The 18,729-nt window shown below is 45.9% G+C and overlaps 1 protein-coding gene across 8 annotated transcripts in view; it reads right to left on the bottom strand.

The window, feature by feature from the left end:
- DOT1L (DOT1 like histone lysine methyltransferase) overlaps window positions 1-3,754 on the bottom strand; it is a 54,701-nt gene extending 50,947 nt beyond the window's left edge. For 3 of the 8 annotated variants that reach the window (XM_070373984.1, XM_070373987.1, XM_070373989.1), the window contains exon 1: window positions 3,446-3,753. In XM_070373984.1, coding sequence (XP_070230085.1) covers window positions 3,446-3,526 — 81 coding nt within the window. In that variant the 5' untranslated portion in view covers window positions 3,527-3,753. Of the gene's footprint in view, window positions 1-3,445 lie in introns of all 8 variants that reach the window. The other 5 variants (XR_011464793.1, XM_070373990.1, XM_070373988.1 and 2 more) reach the window with 4 other exon arrangements.
- Window positions 3,755-18,729: the final 14,975 nt, after the last annotated feature.

The following is an 18,729-nucleotide window of genomic DNA, read 5'->3' as shown; positions in this document are numbered from 1 at the left end:
TACTGTGCTCCGCTCCCCCTGGAACACTGGAGATACCCAGAAGGTGCTGGGATGAATGAATGAATCAATGAACAAGCAAGCTCAGTTATTTCGAATGTGTGGTCACATGAGTAATCTGACCTTTGGAAAGGCTATGCTCCTGGAAGTGACCCATTTTCTTAATGTACTCATCATCGAGTCATCACAAAATATGTACTCTTATAATAAAGTTCTGCCCCCTCACTTCCTGTGAGAAAGCAAAATCTCCCAGTGGGGACACGGGAGGGGAGCAGACGTCACTGCACTGCTTTAGGAAGGTTGCAGCTTGCTGACCATGGCACACCCCCCTCCCCCCACTGCCTGGTCTTGGGACTGCCACCCCAGGAATGGCTGCTGACCTCAGATGGAGCGCCCAGCCAGGCAGGCAGCACACCCTGAACCCTGCCAAGTGAGGTCCTGCCAGCAAGCGAAAGACGCTCTCTAGTTCAGACCCGTCCACCACAGGAAAGCCAGCTCTCCCTGAGACCTGGACACACACGATGTCTTACTGACAAAGGTTACAGACCTCTGTATATTGTCACCCTGCTTATTTAACTTATATGCAGAGTACATCATGAGAAACGCTGGGCTGGATGGAGCACAAGCTGGAATCAAGATTGCTGGAAGAAATCTCAATAACCTCAGATATGCAGATGACACCACCCTTATGGCAGAAAGTGAAGAAGACTTTGATGAAAGAAAGTGAAGAGCCTCTTGATGAAAGTAAAAGAGGAGAGTGAAAAAGTTGGCTTAAAGCTTAACATTCAGAAAACTAAGATCATGGCATCTGGTCCCATTACTTCATGGCAAGTAGATGGAGAAACAGTGGCAGATTTTATTTTTTGGGGCTCCAAAATCACTGCAGATGGTGACCGCAGCCATGAAATTAAAAGATGCTTACTCTTTGGAAGCAAAGTTATGACCAACCTAGACAGCATATTAAAAAGCAGAGACATTACTTTGCCAACAAAAGTCCGTCTAGTCAAGGCTATGGTTTTTCCAGTAGTCATGTATGGATGTGAGAGTTGGACTTTATTATAAAGAGAGCTGAGTGCTGAAAAATTGATGCTTTTGAATTGTGGTGTTGGAAAAGACTCTAGAGAGTCCCTTGAATGACAAGGAGATCCAACCAGTCCATCCTAAAGGAAATCAGTCCTGAATATTTGTTGGAAGGACTGATGTTGAAGCTGAAACTCCAATACTTTGGCCACCTGATGCGAAGAGCTGACTCATCTGAAATGACCCTGATGCTGGGAAAGATTAAGGGCAGGAGGAAATGGGGACGACAGAGGATGAGATGGTTGGATGGCATCACCAACTCAATGGACATGAGTTTGAGTAAATTCCGGGAGTTGGTGACGGACAGGGAAGCCTGGCGTGCTGCATTCCATTGGGTCGCAAAGAGTCGGACATGACTAAGAGACTGAACTGAACTGAACAGACTTCTGAAAATAAGATGGTGATGGCAACAATGGGACCATCTCCAGATGAACCTTCATCTTAGTTTCAGATGCTTCGGTGCTGGGTCACAGTGGATTTCTAGATTCTCCTGATACTCAAAATACCAATTTTGGAAAAATACCAATTTCCAAGATGCAAGAATGCTCTTAAAACAGACATTCAGCACAGACCTCAGTCTGACTCCCAGAGTGTTCTCCCAAGTGAGGTGAAAATCCAAGTTCACCTGCCCTGGGCTGTTTAGCAGCTCTATTCCTGATCACTGCATAGCAAGGAAAAGGAGTGACTTCTCACACTCTCAAAAACGGGCATGAATCTCACATACATTTTGCTGAGCCAAAGTAACCCAAATCAAAAAGCTACACATTGTTGACTCCATTTACTTTACTTCCAGAAAATCTAAAACCTTAGGGACTGAGATGAGACTGGTGGCCAGGAAGCGAGAGGCGAGTTGATGCCAAAGGGCAGCAGATGGTTTGATGGGATTGTTCTGCTGCCTGACTGCAATGATCTGTCAAATACTCTACAACTGTGAGCTACAAGTGAACCACTTCATGTCTACTGAGGATAAACAAATTACATTTTGAAAAATGTACCGGCCAACGTACTCGTACAAGACGAGTGCAGTAACCGGGGCAGAGAGGGAGGCAGGTGGATCAACTGGAGTTTTGAAGGTTCTCCCCACTTTCAGTTTCCGTCCCCTGGGTCGTCTCCCCGCCCTGACCACTGCTAAGGCCGCACGCCAGGGCGACACAGAGCTACCCAACCGGAAAAGCCAGAGCCCGGGCTCAGCCGCGCCTCCGGGCGCAGGAAGCGCAAAAATAGAAAGCGCCGGTGCGCTCGGCGGGCTGGAAAGCCTCCGACCTCGGAGAACCGCGGAGCACCAGAGCCAGGAGCCAACGTCGGCTCCCGGGCGGTCCCAGCGTCCCGACCCCGCCCCTGGCCGCGACAGTTTCCAAAAACTGACACACACTGAGCCCGCGCGAGGGGCGGGGCGCGCGGGCTTCCCCACCGGGTCCCGTGGAGGCCGGTCCCCCCGCAAGCCAAGCGCGCGAAAGGGCGCCCCAAAAGCGCCCGCCCACCGCGCCCGCTGTGCTTTCCCTCCCGAAGGCGCGCTGCCCAGCCCGAGCGCGGTCGCTGGGACACGGACACGCGCACCCACGCCGCCACCGGGGACAGGAGCCGGGGCGCCCACCCCGCGCCCTGCATATCTGGAATCACCCGGACGCCTGTGTAAATTTCCGTTCAGCTTGTCATTTCCAAAGGCCACACAAGATCAGGGAACAGGACGCCTCCTTACCAAGGGTCCGGCCAGCCCACCCACTCAAATTAGGAACAGGACACCTCCTTACCAAGGGTCCGGCCAGCCCACCCACTCAAAATAGGGAACATGACGCGTCCTTGCCAAGGGTCCGGCCAGCCCACCCACTCAAGATCCGGGAACAGGACGCTTCCTTTCCAAACCTCTAGCCAGTCCTGCCACTCAAAATTAGACAAATGCCTAATTTACAAAATTAACAACTGGAAAGAAGAAGGAGGAAAGAGTGTCCTCAAAAATAAAAAAGCTGAGCACGATGACAGCGCCAATAATAAACTACCAGCAAAGACAAACCCTACACGTCAAATCATAAAGTACGGAAAGGCAAGCCCGCCGGCCGTCCAGGCCCCGGGAACGGGGGTCCCCAGCCCCGCAGGACCAACGGCAGCCCGGCTCGGGCGCCCCTCGGAGGCGCAGGGTCTCCGTGGCCCAGCCTGCGCCCTCAGCCGGCCCCGGTTCCCCGCTGCCCACCCTGCGCGCGGGGCTTGGAAACGGCCGCCGGGAATCCGGCGGGGCGGGAATGGGGGGTCCCAGTGAAGGCTGGGGGCTCGAGTCGCTCCGTTTCTCGGTGGGCCCCCCACCAAACGCAGCGGGGAGTAGGGGGCGGGGGTCTGGGGAGAGGGGTTGGGGGAAGAGCGGGGCGGCACTCACGTAGACCGGCAGCGGCCACGGGTAGACGGCGGGCTCGGCCCCCACGGGCGACTTGAGCCTCAGCTCCAGCTTCTCCCCCATGTCGGCGCGCGCGGCCGCCGCACCATGCTAGTCGGGCGGTTGGGGGAGGGGCGGGGCCCCGCCGGCGGGGGCGGGGCGGACGGCCGGAGGAGGGCGGGCGGGAGGCTGAGGGGAGGGGGCCTGGCCTGGGCCTCAGCCGCCGCCACCGCGCTCCCGTCCAGCCCCCGGCTCCCTCTTTGTGGTCACAGGCCCGGGGCCTCCAGCGCCGCCGCCATCTTGGGCCGGCGTGAGACGAGCACAATGAGCCGGGGGCCGGGCTGAACCACTCGCGGCTCGCGCGCGGGGGGGCCTGGCGCGAGGAGGCGGTGCGCTGCCGCTGCCCCGCCCGCCGCGCCTCGCGCGCCCCCCCTCGCCGGCCCGCCCCGTGGGCTCTCCCGCTCCCACGCACGCACGCACGCACGCACGCACGTCCTCGGCTGCCCTCGGCTGCCCCCACCAGCCCCAAGCGGGAACCCGGGGAGACCCCGCAAGGCCTGGGATGGAGGGTTCGAAACCCGCTCTTGGCGGACTGGAACACCCTCCCTTCCCCCATAATAAAAGTATAATTTCTCAGTAAAGGTGACCGGTAGATTCCCGGCTTCGGTCACAAGAATGCCATATATTTAGCCTATTGTTGTTGTTCAGTCGATAAGTTGTATCCAATTTTTGTGACCCCCTGGACTGCAGCATGCCAGGTTCCTGTATACTCCAATATCCCCCCAAATTTGCTCAAATTTATGTCAGTGAATTGAGTCAGTGCTGATATCTAACTGTCTCATCCTCTGCTACCCCCTTCTCCTTTTGCCCGCAATCTTTCCCAGCGTCAGGGTCTTTTCCAGTGAGTGTGCTTTTCCTGTCAGGTAGCCAAAGTATTAGAGCTTCACCTTCAGCATCAGTCCTTCCAATGAATATTCAGGGTTGATTTCCTTTAGGATTGACTGGTTTGATGTCTTTGCAGTCTGGAGGGACTCTCAAGAGTCTTCAGCACCATAGTTCAAAAGCATCAATTCTTTGGTGCTTGACCTTCTTTATGGTCCAAATCTCACATCCATACATGACTACTGGAAAAAACATAGCTTTGACTATATGGACCTTTGTTGGCAAAATGATGTCTTTGTTTCTTAATATGCTGTCTAGGTTTGTCATAGTTTCCTTCCAAGGAGCAAGGATCTTTTAATTTCGTGGCTGCAGTCACCATCCGCAGTGATTTTGTGTGTGTGTGTGTGTGTGTGTGCTCAGTCATGTCCAACTCTTTGCGACTCCATGAACAGAGCCCACCAGACTCCTCTGTCCATGGGATTTCCCAGCAAGAATACTGGAGTGGGTTTCATTTCCTCCTCCAGGGGATCTTCTCAGTTCTGTGATCAAACAGCATCTCCTGTGTCTCCTGCCCTGGCAGGTGGATTCCTTACCACTGAGCCACCTGGGAAGCCTTCCGTGATTTTGCAGCCCGAGAAAATGAAATTTGTCACTGCTTCCATTTTTTCCCCATTTATTTGCCATTAAGTGATGGGGCTGGATACTGTGATCTTAGTTTTCTGAATGTTGAGTTTCAAGTCAACTTTTTAATTCTCCTCTTTCACCCTCACTAAGAGGCTCTTTAGTTCCTCATTTTCTGCCATTTGAGTGGTATCATCTGCATATCTGAGGTTGTTGATATTTCTCCCAGCAATCTTGATTCCATCTTGTGATTCATCCAGCCCGGCATTTCACATGATATACTCTGTATAGACCAGAGGAGGGCCTGGCAACCCACTCCAGTGTTCTTGCCTGGAGAATCCCCATGGACAGAGGAGCCTGGTGGGCTATAGTCCATGGGGCGACAAAGAGTTGAACACAGCTGAAGGTACTTCGCATGTATGCACACTGCATAGAAGTTAAATAAGCAAGGTGACAATATACAGCCTTGTCATACTGTATATATATATACAGTATATATGTACAGGTGTGTATATATGTTATATACTTGTATATGTATATGTTGTATAGGTATTGTATGTATATATGTGTATATACTATGTATATGGCTTCCACCTGGCAGGCTGCAGTCCATTGGGTCACAGAGTCAGGCACGATTGAGCAACCATGCATACATACTGGTGGCTCGGTAGTGAAAAAAAAATCTGCCTGCTATTAGGAGACAAGGGTTCAATCCCTGGGTGGGAAAAATTCCCTAGAGAAAGAAATTTCTCAGTTCTTTCCTGGGAAATCCCATGGATGGAAGAGCCTGGCAGGCTACAGTCCTTGGGGTTGCAAAAGAGTTGGACATGACTTAGCAACTAAACAACGTTCGTGCATATACATATATATATATATATGTAGTATATATATGCTGCTGCTAAGTCACTTCAGTCGTGTCCGACTCTGTGCGACCCCATAGACGGCAGCCCACCAGGCTCCCCCATCCCTGGGATTCTCCAGGCAAGAACACTGGAGTGGATTGCCATTTCCTTCTCCAATGCATGAAAGTGAAAAGTGAAAGGGAAGTCACTCAGTCGTGTCTGACTCTTCGCAAGCCCATGGACTGAAGGCTACCAGGCTCCTCCATCCATGGGATTTTCCAGGCGAGAGTACTGGAGTGGGGTGCCATAGTACATATATACACACCTATATATCTTTGTATGTGTGGATGCGTACACATGGAGAGGAGAAGGGGATGACAGAAGATGAGATGTTGGATGGCATCACTGACTCAACGGACATGAGTTTGAGCAAACTCAGGGAGATAGTGAAGGACAGTGAATCCTGGCATGCTGCAGTTCATAGAGTTGCAAAGAGTCAGACATGACTTAGTGACTGAACAACAACAAATTGTATATATTATATGTATATATGTGTGTTTATATACTGCATATATACAAACTATATTTTATATGTATGTATTTATGTGCATTACATTGTATATATTGTAGATATATAAGTGTGTATACATACTGCATATGTGTACACACCTGTATATTTTTGTATGCATGTATATATGTATGTAGGGGCTTCCCTGGTAGCTCAGATGGTAAAAAATCTGCCTCCAATGCAGGAGACCTGAGTTCAATCCCTGGCTCGGAAAGATCCTCTGGAGAAGGGAATGGCTACCCATTCAAGTATTCTTGCCCGGAGAATCCCATAGCCAGAGGAGCCTGGCAGGCTGCACTCCATGGAGTCACAAAGAGTTGGACACAACTGAGCGACTTAACACAATATACGTATGTTATGTGCGTGTATATACACACCCGATGGATTCTGTTTGTCTGGAGAACCCTCACTGACACAGACCCTTATGACAGTTGAGCACCTCCTCTGTGCCAGCCAGGAAGCCGAATGCTTGTGCTTTCAGTGTGTGCCTTTAGTGTTACAAGTCCCAGGTGAGGTGTCTTGGGGTCAAAGAAGTTCACAGGGTTCTGGCAGAGGGGCTGGCTGGAGCCCACATGGAGTTCTGACTGTCCTAACAGCAGTAGAGCCCCACAGTCCTGCACCCCTGGGTGCTGCTCACAAAGACGTGGAGGGAGAGACAGGATCTGCAGGAAGGTCTAAGGAAGGTCCCTCTGGAGCCCCAGATGGAAGCTGGATCCCCAAGGGTGTTCTTGGTCAGGACTCTGGGTGGGTGGGGTTCCACAGAGTCACTCATTTGAAAAAGTACCCATTCTGCCCTTGTCTGTATGTCTATCCTCCAAAATCTTGTAAAAATGGATGCCCTGGTTGCTGGGAACACACCCGCCAAAGTTGTGTTTTTGTGTTGTAAGGGGACCCAGCAGGAGGACTCAGAAACAGATGAGCCCCCACTCACAGGGCTGGAGAACTTGAGCTAAGGATGGCCAGCAAGGTCTTGGAGAGAAGGGTCCCTGCTCTGGGCACCCTCTTCCCAGCCCAAGATGTCCAGAGCCACCACCTTACCCACACCACAGAGGAGAGCCAGTCACTGTGGCTCCCAGGCTCCCTGCACTAGGAGCTATTTTAAGCTTGCATCCCACAGGACATAGCTAGAGAAAGCTGCTGTCTGCAGAAAATCTGTGTCTCCCCGCTCCCTTGCCTCTCAGCTTCTTCCCCTTCCCCCTTAGCTGTCACCAACCGCATTTCTGCAGAGACCCCTAGGATCCTCTGAGACCCTGATACAGGCATCAGCCACAGGATAGCCCACAGACAGCTGAAAACCCTAGCCCCTCCCTGTGCCCACCCCCACCATCTGACAGATGTCAAAGCAAGCCCTAGTCAGGTATAACTTTGGGCCCAGGGATATTGGCATATGCTGTCAGCATGCCACTTTCTTCCTTAGACTCCTCCCTCCCTCCTGTGTTACTGTCACTTCCTCCAGAACCTTCTCAGACTCTCCTACACGAGGCTGGGCTCAGGGTGTACCCTCACCTACCCTTTGTTGCTGTTCAGTCTCTAAGTCATATCTGACTCTTTGCGACCCCATGGACTGCAGCTTGCCAGGCTTCCCTTTCCTTCACTATCTCCCTGAGTTTGCTCAAACTCATGTCCATTGAGTCAGTGATGCCATCCAATCATCTTGTTGCAGGAAGGGGGACCCCTTCCAGGGCCTGAAACTGGGTTCTTGTCTAACACTCAGAAATGAATTGTCCGAGGAGACACATGTGCTGACAAAGCAAGAGATTTTATTGGGAAAGGGCACCCGGGTGGAGAGCAGTAGGGTAAGGGAACCCAGGAGAACTGCTCGCAGTCTCGGGTTTTATGGTGATGGGATTAGTTTCCGGGTGGTCTTTGGCCAATCATTCTAATTTAGAGTCTTTCCTGGTGGCGCACGCATAGCTCAGCCAAGATGGATGCTAGCGAGAGGGATTCTGGGAAGTGGACGGACATGCGGTGTCTCCTTTCGAACTTTCCTGAACTCTTCCGGTTGGTGGTGGCTTATTAGTTCTGTATTCCTTATCAGGATCTCCTGTCATAAAACAACTCATGCAAATGGTTACTATGGTGCCTGGCCAGGGTGGGCCGTTTCAATCAGTGTGCTTCCCCTAACAACTCCCCACTGAGAGATTTCATACTCAAGATACTTCTTGGGAATTGGGGCAGAGGTCTCTTTCTTCTGTAAAATCTTCCTGCTGTGCATGGGCGGAGGCCTGCCTAGAGCAGAAGTCTCTCTCTACCTGATCTAAGTTGGAGTGTTCCACATCTGAAACCAGCTTCTACCCTTGTAGGAACAGCAATTTATTTGAAACTGTTGGCCCCTCTCAGAGATGAAATAGACAAGGGCCAAACAGGAGACCTAACAGGATGGTCATCCCTGGTCCTGGAAACAGAAGGCAACATTTGGGGTGAGGGTTGCAGGGTTTGTGACCCTTTTTGATTTGTTGGTGGTGGGGCAACAGAGCTGTGCTCCAGGAATCTTGAGTTCTGTCTGAAGATACCATCCTCCACGTAGGTGGGGGCTCAAAGACATTGTTATGCATATTTCTTTGAGTAGGAACCAGGACTCCGTCTGGAGGCTGTACCAACCTTTGATTATTTCTCCTGTTTCTGTATCCCCTCCCTTCCCTGCTTAGCAATTGTTTGAATCCACCCTTTGGAACTCAGTGAAGGTCAAGGAGGCTAAATGAAGCCTATATCCTACAGGCAAGAAATGGAGAATGCAGAACTGATCTCTACTCCAGAGCCCCACAGAGTTCTACTCAGTTTTAATTTAGGGAACTAAGCAACTATGACTGTGATAACTTCCTGTCAAAATGGAGCATAGACTGCCTCAGCTTGGAGAAGAGACACTGAGTTGGAAGTATTCCTGAGTTCCAAGTTCTAGGTCTGAGTCTTGTATGATTAAAATCTCAATCCCTTGGTCTGCCATTTTGGTGTAACAGACCCAATTAGAAGTAGTTGGAAGAGTGATAACTGGAATTTAGTAGACAAAAAAAATCTCATTTCTTTTTAGAAGAATAGGCCTGAAACCCAGTCTGGACCTGGCACTTCAGGGAGCCTTGTAGCCAGGTAGCCAGTTGCCTAGTTTTATAAAAAGTAAGGTTACTAGCTTCCAGCAGACATTGTTTTGAGAATGGTGGCATCCAAGCCTGACACGACTCAGAAAACTCAAGTGTTTAGCAACACAAGGTCTAATCTGAAAGTACACCCATAGCATCGCCTAGTTATTTCCCAGGATATCTGAACCATAGCTACTCTATTTTGACTTTTAATTGTAAACTTTTCCTTATTCGCCAAAGCAGATTTCACCGTTAATGACGTCAGTGTTTCTCTAGATATGAGAAGATGCAAGAATTGGGACTCATAAAATCTTCTCCTGAAAAGATCTATCTGAAGGCCTGTTCTGCCAGTTTTTCCCAGAGCACAGAGTGCCTCACTCCTGACTTTTACCCTGAACTCCTTTCAGGGGTGTTGAAAGTCAGCAGTTCAGCGGCCATGATTTAATCTTTGTAGATGTAGATGGCAAGTGTCAGTCTTCAGTTGGCAGAGCCCCTTTTTGCTCATAAACTTGACCATAATTTTGAGGGGGGCATTTCATGACCATTTTATCCCATGGTGCTGAGAATGTCCATTCTCAGGTTTGGCAAAGATTTTGTTGACAAGCCACTCAGTGTGCTGTTACTGGACTAGGCCATAAAACAGTATCCAAAATTCTCTGGACCACCTGTCTTACTAGCCTCTTGGTCCAGGAAAATATTCCCTCTTGTTGCTTCTTCCCATATCTAGAGTTACATTGTTACCATCATTGATCTCATATAGGACTATATATTATTCTATTAGAGGCCTCAGACACACATTTGACAGTGTAAGAAACAGCAATTTTGTAAAACAGTGAAATACAAATAACATAGCCAGCAGTATTAGTAAAGTCACAAGTAAGACTTAAGTTAAGAGCTTCCATTAGATATAGCCCAGTCATCTCAGATGTATCTCAGGTCATCTGACTTAGTCAGCTCTGTAGAATCTTTATCTTCCAGGGAAATTATATATTGGCACCACCATCTATAAGGCACATAGCCCAGTTTTCTAGTGTTACTAGACTGATTATCCTTAGTATGGTTTAATTGTTTCCAACACAGAGGAGACTTTAAACCTAAATTACCATAGCCTGGTGTTATCTATATAAATCCATCCCATAATTCTGGGAGATTTTTCCTCCTTTGCTGAAACTTTTCTTGTTGCTCTGACTGAGCTTGAGTAATAGAAAAAAGTGCAAATTTATGGCCAGAGTCAGAGCAGGCATTATTAATTGGCCCGGTGAGGGGATCCCATCTAGTAATATCACAGTGACCTGAATATGCCTATAATTTTTTTTTTAAGTAAATTTTCTCAGGGCCAACCAGTTAGAGTCTTGTAGTAGAGAAATTTACCAAGGTAACCCAGAACTAGACACAGGTAATTGGCCACAAACCCAACAATTGAATTGATTTCTAAAACTAGCATAGAATCAGGCATATGATAGAAAAGCATTTGATTTATATGCAAAGGTCAAGATGTCAAGAAAACATAAATGTTCATATGAATCAGGTCCAGCATCTTGGGGAAGCTGTCTACCTCTGATGTCGTCATCTTCTCATCCAGGTGTAGTGTAGTTTCTCCTGATAAAAAAGTCCTTCCATCCAGGTTGGAGACAGTCCCTTAAATTATGTCCTTTTCTAGTCCTGCTTGCAGGTCATGAGGCATCTGATCTTCATTCAAAGATAGATTACTGAGATGAGCTTCAGAAACAAACTTAGGGTGTTCTTTAAGAATTCAATTAAATTTTACATTAATATCACATAACAGCCAAAGACCTATCTAAGAGATGAGTCTTACTAGATGCAGACCTCCATTAACAAACTGGGATTTAACATTTTTTGAAATATCTTTTTCTCCCTGAAGTTACCCTCATTTTTATCATATAATCAAATTAAAGCTAGTTTGTTTGCAAAATAGGTCTGTTCTCACTAACTTTGGTCTGATGATTTATATAACCATGATTGATTATAGACTTTTTATTTTGCTGAAACATTTATAGAGTCTCAGACTGAACTTTAAAAAAAAAACAGGGCTGGGAAACACACCAAAGGCTTATCACAGATTTTGCCTAATAAATCTAGGTGAATTCTTCCATTTTTAAGGTCTCAAAAATTTCTTGAGATTTTTGAACCCATGAGATAACCTTCCTAACTCATTTGATAAACTTACTGGAAACCTAAGAATTTCCAACTTTTGGAGGAGTCAGATAGAGAGAAAATATAATTGTTTTGTTTATAACGTTTAATTTTACCAAAGTATTGTCATAATTAGTTTGAGAGGAAGGTTTTCCCTACTCCCTGAAAACATAAGATTCAAACCCATAATTTTTCAGATAGAAACCATAAAAGTTATAAGCATATTCGCTGGTTCATTCAGTCCTTCTGTTAACTTTTGTGAAGTCATCAGGTTTTCAATTAGAACACCAGGACATATCAGAATGTTAAGAACTCCATATAATTTCTAGGATATCTGTATTAGTACTTTTACCATACATTATAACATGAGTGGACTTATTACTCATTTGATAATCTTTTTCATGTAATTTAACCAACCAAATAAACACAGTTTAATATCTTTCTTTGGGATGTTTCAGGGGCCCTCTGAAGCACCCCAAAGTTAGCTAGAGGTCAAAGGAGCTTTGAAAGAATTTGATTAAGTTTTATCAAAAAGATCAATTAAAAACATTTAGAACATTTGGTCAGATTTAGTCAATGTTGATGGGTGTATCATTTAGCTTGTTGATATGTCACAATGGGCGTAAATACCAAGGCTCAAGGTCTAGTGAAAGTCAGCTCCGCCATCTTGGACCTAATTGGCTCTAACCAGTTTTCTTATGGCTGTGTCATTCCTAACAAAATCAATTTATCTAACTAATCGTAATCCAATTTTAGAAAATCCTGATCATGCATAATTCTTTTTAGTATTTTTCATACCGTTTTTTTTTTTTTAACTGAAAACACACTTCTTACTTTCCTTTCGCAACCAAGAACTAACTTTTATATTAACATTTTATAGATTGGTGAGCATAAATACCAGTGATAATTTCTAAAACCCTTGCTTTCTTAGAACATTTTAGGATGGCACCAAACATTATTCATTTATAGTCCCAAATCTCTTTAGTTTCTCTGTAAAAGGAAATTAGTGTTTAGTAGTAAATGTTTCAAAATCTTATTTTATTTGGAAATGACCTAACTATTCAATAGACTTCCAACACTTAGCACACTTAGCACAACCTTAGAAATTTAAGTTACGCGAATCTGGAGAGACTATTTTAGACAGATATTTCTAAAGAATAATTATTCTTAATAGAGTTTATATAAAAGCTCCTATCTCATTTACTTTTTTAGAAGTTTCTTCACTCGAGGTAATTTCCTTGTTGACAAACTTGTAACAGATATAATATTTAACTTATATTAAACCTAGGTACAATGAAAATATTCTACTTAATGTTAATTACTCTAAGACATGTCTATATTAGATAGGTCAACAAACATTAATATCAGGTATTTAATACTGAATATTTCCCAGTTCACATGAACCTGAAAATTATTGTTTAATTTAAAATTATTTGATTTGTAAGCGCTTACCTTTTTTTAAGCCAAATAAATAGAGCTCATTTACAAATTAACCTCAAAAATGTTACCCAGAGACAAAGACATACCAAGAAATATTTAGACAGACACAGTGTGAGATCTAGCTTCATTTTCTAAGTTTAGTCATGAATTAGATATTACAATATAAAATTTACTAGTTTATAAAAAAACAGTTGAAATAAATAAAATTTTAAAGTCTTTTTCCCCTTTTCCCTCAGTCTCAGGAGGTAGAGATGGTCTAGATAAGTGTTCCTGAGAGCCCTGGTCTCAAGGCACAGGGAAAGAAAATCAAGTTCTAACAAAATGGCAGCAGGTCTAAACCACATGGTGGCCAGACAAAGCAAAATGGCCATCAAAAATCGCAACACAGAGCACAGTTAAAACACACATATAAACCTGGCAGTCCTCATCAGACACTCCCTTAAATACAAGAATACAGTCTCTCAGAAAACCTCCTTTAGAGACACAGAACTTCAGATCCAAGTACTAACAGCTTCAAAGTTTTAAAGGGAGGAAAGGAAGCCAGGTTGAAAGGAGAAGGGGGAGGAGGCGGGAGAAGGGGGCCAAAGGAGTGGCCTTACAAACGTCTCCTGCCACCTGCAGATACCCAGGCATTATGGGACTTTACTCTGGGCCTCCAGAGAAGAGAGGACTGGAACTTGGCCCTACCAGAAATCAGACCAGACCAGAACCAGAATTCGAGTTCTCTGCCAAGAGAAGGTGATCAGTCTCCAATCCTCAGCTCAGGCTGAGGGCCCTTCGACCAGATTCCTGCATCCAGGACCGGGGACTAGAAAAATGGGGAAGGATAAGAAGGGTTAAGAAGAGGAAAGAGAGAGGGAAGGGGAGAGAGGTCAATAAAGTCTCTTGCTCCTTACCCAGTCGGGGCACTCTGGCCAGTTGTCCGCGTCAGGAGGAGACCAGGGACAAAAGGGTCCCAGTTGCAGCCACTGGGTCTGGTCCATTGCCAGGCAAGCTGGCCCCTGAGTACCCCAAGTGGTCAGGATGTCAGTCTCAGTGAAGAAGAGTCCCACCAGAGTCGCCATTTGTTGGAGGAAGGGGGACTCCTTCCAGGGCCCGAAACTGGGCTCTTGTCTAACACTTGGAAATGAATTGTCTGAGGAGACACATATGCTGACAAAGCAAGAGATTTTATTGGGAAAAGACACCCAGGTGGAGAGCAGTAGGGTAAGGGAACCCAGGAGAACTGCTTTGCAGGCTCACAATGTCCAATGTCATGTTTTATGGTGATGGGATTAGTTTCCGGATGGTCTTTGGCCAATCATTCTAATTCAGAGTCTTTCCTGGTGGCACATGCATCGCTCAGCCAAGATGGATGCTAGTGAGAGGGATTCTGGGAAGTGGATGGACACGCGGTGTCTCTTTTTGACCTTTCCCGGACTCTTTGGTTGGTGGTGGCTTATCGGGATCTCCTGTCATAAAACAACTCATGCAAATGGTTACTATGGTGCCTGGCCAGGGTGGGTGGTTTCAGTGTGCTTCCCCTAACAATCTCATGCTGTGTCATCCCCTTCTCCTCTTGCCCTAAACTTTTCCCAGCATCAGGGACTTTTCCAAAGAATCAGCTCTGCATCAGGTGCCCAGAGTATTAGAGCTTCAGCTTCAGCATCAGTCCTTCCAAATATTGCAGCTGGAATTGTTATCATGGTTTGGTTGGGTAGGCAATCCCCCACCCGCAGTTTGCCCCGGACCACCCAAGTTTTAGTGCTGGAATTCTGGGAAAACCCTCAGTCCCAGGGACTCTGGAGGGGGCTAATCAGCCTATTGAGGACAGACCTCTTACTTGATCCCCCAACCCCCGAGAGCCAGAAAGGGAACCCTCCTCTTCCTATATGGTAATCTTCATTTATTCATCCATTCATCCTTGTTTTCAACTCCTTTATTTGGCAATTATTTACCAAGTACCTAATGAAACAGGAATCCAAGTTCTTGTTCATGGAGGTGAAGAATGAGTTTCACAGACATGGAAACACTCAAGGTAGCAAGTGAATCAGTTCAGTTCAGTTCAGTCGCTCAGTTGTATATAGGATTCATTAAAGAGAAAGAAAGTTCAAAGACCTCAGCATAAACACTGAGAGGTGGTAAAGAGTCCCCCAGAAGAGGAAGATTATAGCAGTTTTATATGTTTACCAGTATTAATTGTACATTTTTAATTGACTCCTGTTCTTAAAATACATCACTTCTAACCAATCAGTTGAAAGGTCACATTGTTTAATTTAACATCTTTATGGTTCCTCTTGATCCTTGGATTAAGTCACCACCCTTTTTCATGCCCCCTGGCCATTTTACAATGGACCAGTGTATGGGATTAAGATTAATGATCACCAGTTGTTTTTCCCTCAGGCACATGGGACAGACATTAATTACTGCCCTTTTCTGGATCTGAGTGATGATAATTTATCAGACCAAGGACACATTTCAGGAATTTGGGACGAAGGGTATAGCTTTAGGCAAATGGAGTGAGGAGTTCCCAGCAGCCGGGAGGAGCTACCCCAAGCCTGAGGTCAGGGGCAGCGGGCTAGAGGAGCAACCCCACGTCCAAGGAGCGGTGGCTGCACGGGCGCAGGAGCGCCAAGAGGAGCTACTCCACGTTCAAGGTCAGGAGGGGCAGCTGTGAGGAGATACCCCACGTCCAAGGTAAGAGAAACCCAAATAAGATGGTAGGTATTGTGAGAGGCATCAGAGGGCAGACACACTGAAACCATAATCACAGAAAACTAGTCAATCTAATCACATGGACCACAGCCTTGTCTAACTCAATGAAACTAAGCCATGCAGTGTGGGGCCACCCAAGATGGGCGGGTCATGGTGGAGAGATCTAACAGAATGTGGTCCACTGGAGAAAGGAATGGCAAACCACTTCAGTATTCTTGCCTTGAGAACCCCATGAACAGTATGAAAAGGCAAAATGATAGGATACTGAAAGAGGAACTCCCCAGGTCATTAGGTGCCCAATATGCTACTGGAGATCACTGGAGAAGTAACTCCACAAAGATGAAGGGATGGAGCCAAACCAAAAACAATACCCAGTTGTGGATGTGACTGGTGATAGAAGCAAGGTCCAATGCTGTAAAGAGCAATATTGCATAGGAACCTGGAATGTTAGGTCCATGCTGCTGCTGCTGCTGCTGCTAAGTCGCTTCAGTCGTGTCCGACTCTGTGTAACCCCATAGACAGCAGCGCACCACGCTCCCCCATCCCTGGGATTCTCCAGGCAAGAATAGTGGAGTGGGTTGCCATTTCCTTCTCCAATGCATGAACCATTAATCAAGGCAAATTGGAAGTGGAGATGGCAAGAGTGAACATCGACATTCTAGGAATCAGCAAACTAAAATGGACTGGAATGGGTGAATTTAACTCAGATGACCATTATATCTACTTCTGTGGGCAGGAATCCCTTAGAAGAAATGGAGTAGCCATCATGGTCAACAAGAGTCTGAAATGCAGTACTTGGATGCAATCTCAAAAACGACAGAATGATCTCTGTTCGTTTCCAAGGCAAACCATTCAATATTACAGTAATCCAAGTCTATGCCCCAACCAGTAACGCTGAAGAAGCTGAAGTTGAATGGTTCTATGAAGACCTACAAGACCTTTTAGAACTAACACCCAAAAAAGATGTTCTTTTCATTCTTGGGGACTGGAATGCAAAAGTAGGAAGTCAAGAAACACCTGGAGTAATAGGCAAATTTGGCCTTGGAATACGGAATGAAGCAGGGCAAAGGCTAATAGAGTTTTGCCAAGAGAACGCACTTGTCATAGCAAACACCCTCTTCCAACCACACAAGAGAAGACTCTACACATGGACATCACCAGATGGTCAACACCGAAATCAGATTGATTATATTCTTTGCAGCCAAAGATGGAGAAGCTCTATACAGTCAGCAAAAACAAGACCAGGAGCTGACTGTGGCTCAGATCATGAACTCCTTATTACCAAATTCAGACTTAAAGAAAGTAGGGAAAACCACTAGACCATTCAGGTATGACCTAAATCAAATCCTTTATGATTATACAGTGGAAGTGAGAAATAGATTTAAGGGACTAGATCTGATAGATAGAGTGCCTGATGAACTATGGACGGAGGTTTGTGACATTGTACAGGAGACAGGGATCAAGACCATCCCAATGGAAAAGAAATGCAAAAAAGCAAAATGGCTGTCTGGGGAGGCCTTACAAATAGCTGTGAAAAGAAGAGAAGTGAAAAGCAAAGGAGAAAAGGAAAGATATAAACATCTGAATGCAGATTTCCAAAGAATAGCAAGGAGAGATAATAAAGCCTTCCTCAGCGATCAATGCAAAGAAATAGAGGAAAACAACAGAATGGGAAAGACTAGAGATCTCTTCAAGAAAATTAGAGATACCAAGGGAACATTTCATGCAAAGATGGGCTCAATAAAGGACAGAAATGGTATGGACCTAACAGATGCAGAAGATATTAAGAAGAGGTGGCAAGAATACACAGAAGAACTGTACAAAAAAGATCTTCACGACCCAGATAATCACGATGGTGTGATCACTGACCTAGAGCCAGACATCCTGGAATGTGAAGTCAAGTGGGCCTTAGAAAGCATCACTAGGAACAAAGCTAGTGGATGTGATAGAATTCCAGTTGAGCTATTTCAAATCCTGAAAGATGATGCTGTGAAAGTGCTGCACTCAATATGCCAGCAAATTTGGAAAACTCAGCAGTGCCACAGGACTGGAAAAGGTCAGTTTTCATTCTAATCCCAAAGAAAGGCAATGCCAAAGAATGCTCAAACTACCACACAATTGCACTCATCTCACACGCTAGTAAAGTAATGCTCAAAATTCTCCAAGCCATGCCTCAGCAATATGTGAACTGTGAACTTACTGATGTTCAAGCTGGTTTTAGAAAAGGCAGAGGAACCAGAGATCAAATTGCCAACATGTGCTGGATCATGGAAAAAGCAAGAGAGTTCCAGAAAAACATCTATTTCTGCTTTATTGACTACGCCAAAGCCTTTGACTGTGTGGATCACAATAAGCTGTGGAAAATTCTGAAAGAGATGGGAATACCAGACCACCTGACCTGCCTCTTGAGAAATCTGTATGCAGGTCAGGAAGCAACAGTTAGAACTGGACATGGAACAACAGACTGGTTCCAAATAGGAAAAGGAGTACCTCAAGGCTGTATATTGTCACCCTGCTTATTATATGCAGAGTATATCATGAGAAACACTGGGCTGGAAGAAGCACAAGCTGGAATCAAGATTGCTGGGAGAAATATCAATAACCTCAGATATGCAGATGACACCACCCTTATGACAGAAAGTGAAGAGGAACCAAAAAGCCTCTTGATGAAAGTGAGAGGAGAGTGAGAAAGTTGTCTTAAAGCTCAACATTCAGAAAACGAAGATCATGGCATCCGGTCCCATCACTTCATGGCAAATAGATGGGGAAACAGTGGAAACAGTGTCAGACTTTATTTTGGGGGGCTCCAAAGTCACTGCAGATGGTGACCGCAGCCATGAAATTAAAAGATGCTACTCCTTGGAAGGAAAGTTATGACCAACCTAGATAGCATATTGAAAAGCAGAGACATTAGTTTGCCAACAAAGGTCCATCTGGTCAAGGCTATGGTTTTCCCAGTGGTCATGTATGGATGTGAGAGTTGGACTGTGAAGAAAGCTGAGCACCGAAGAA

The sequence above is a fragment of the Bos mutus genome, chromosome 7, assembly GCF_027580195.1.
Source record: "Bos mutus isolate GX-2022 chromosome 7, NWIPB_WYAK_1.1, whole genome shotgun sequence".
Classification (NCBI taxonomy): Eukaryota; Metazoa; Chordata; class Mammalia; order Artiodactyla; family Bovidae; genus Bos; species Bos mutus.
Note: the sequence above shows the minus strand (reverse complement) of the source record. Positions and strands in the feature narration are given on the sequence as shown.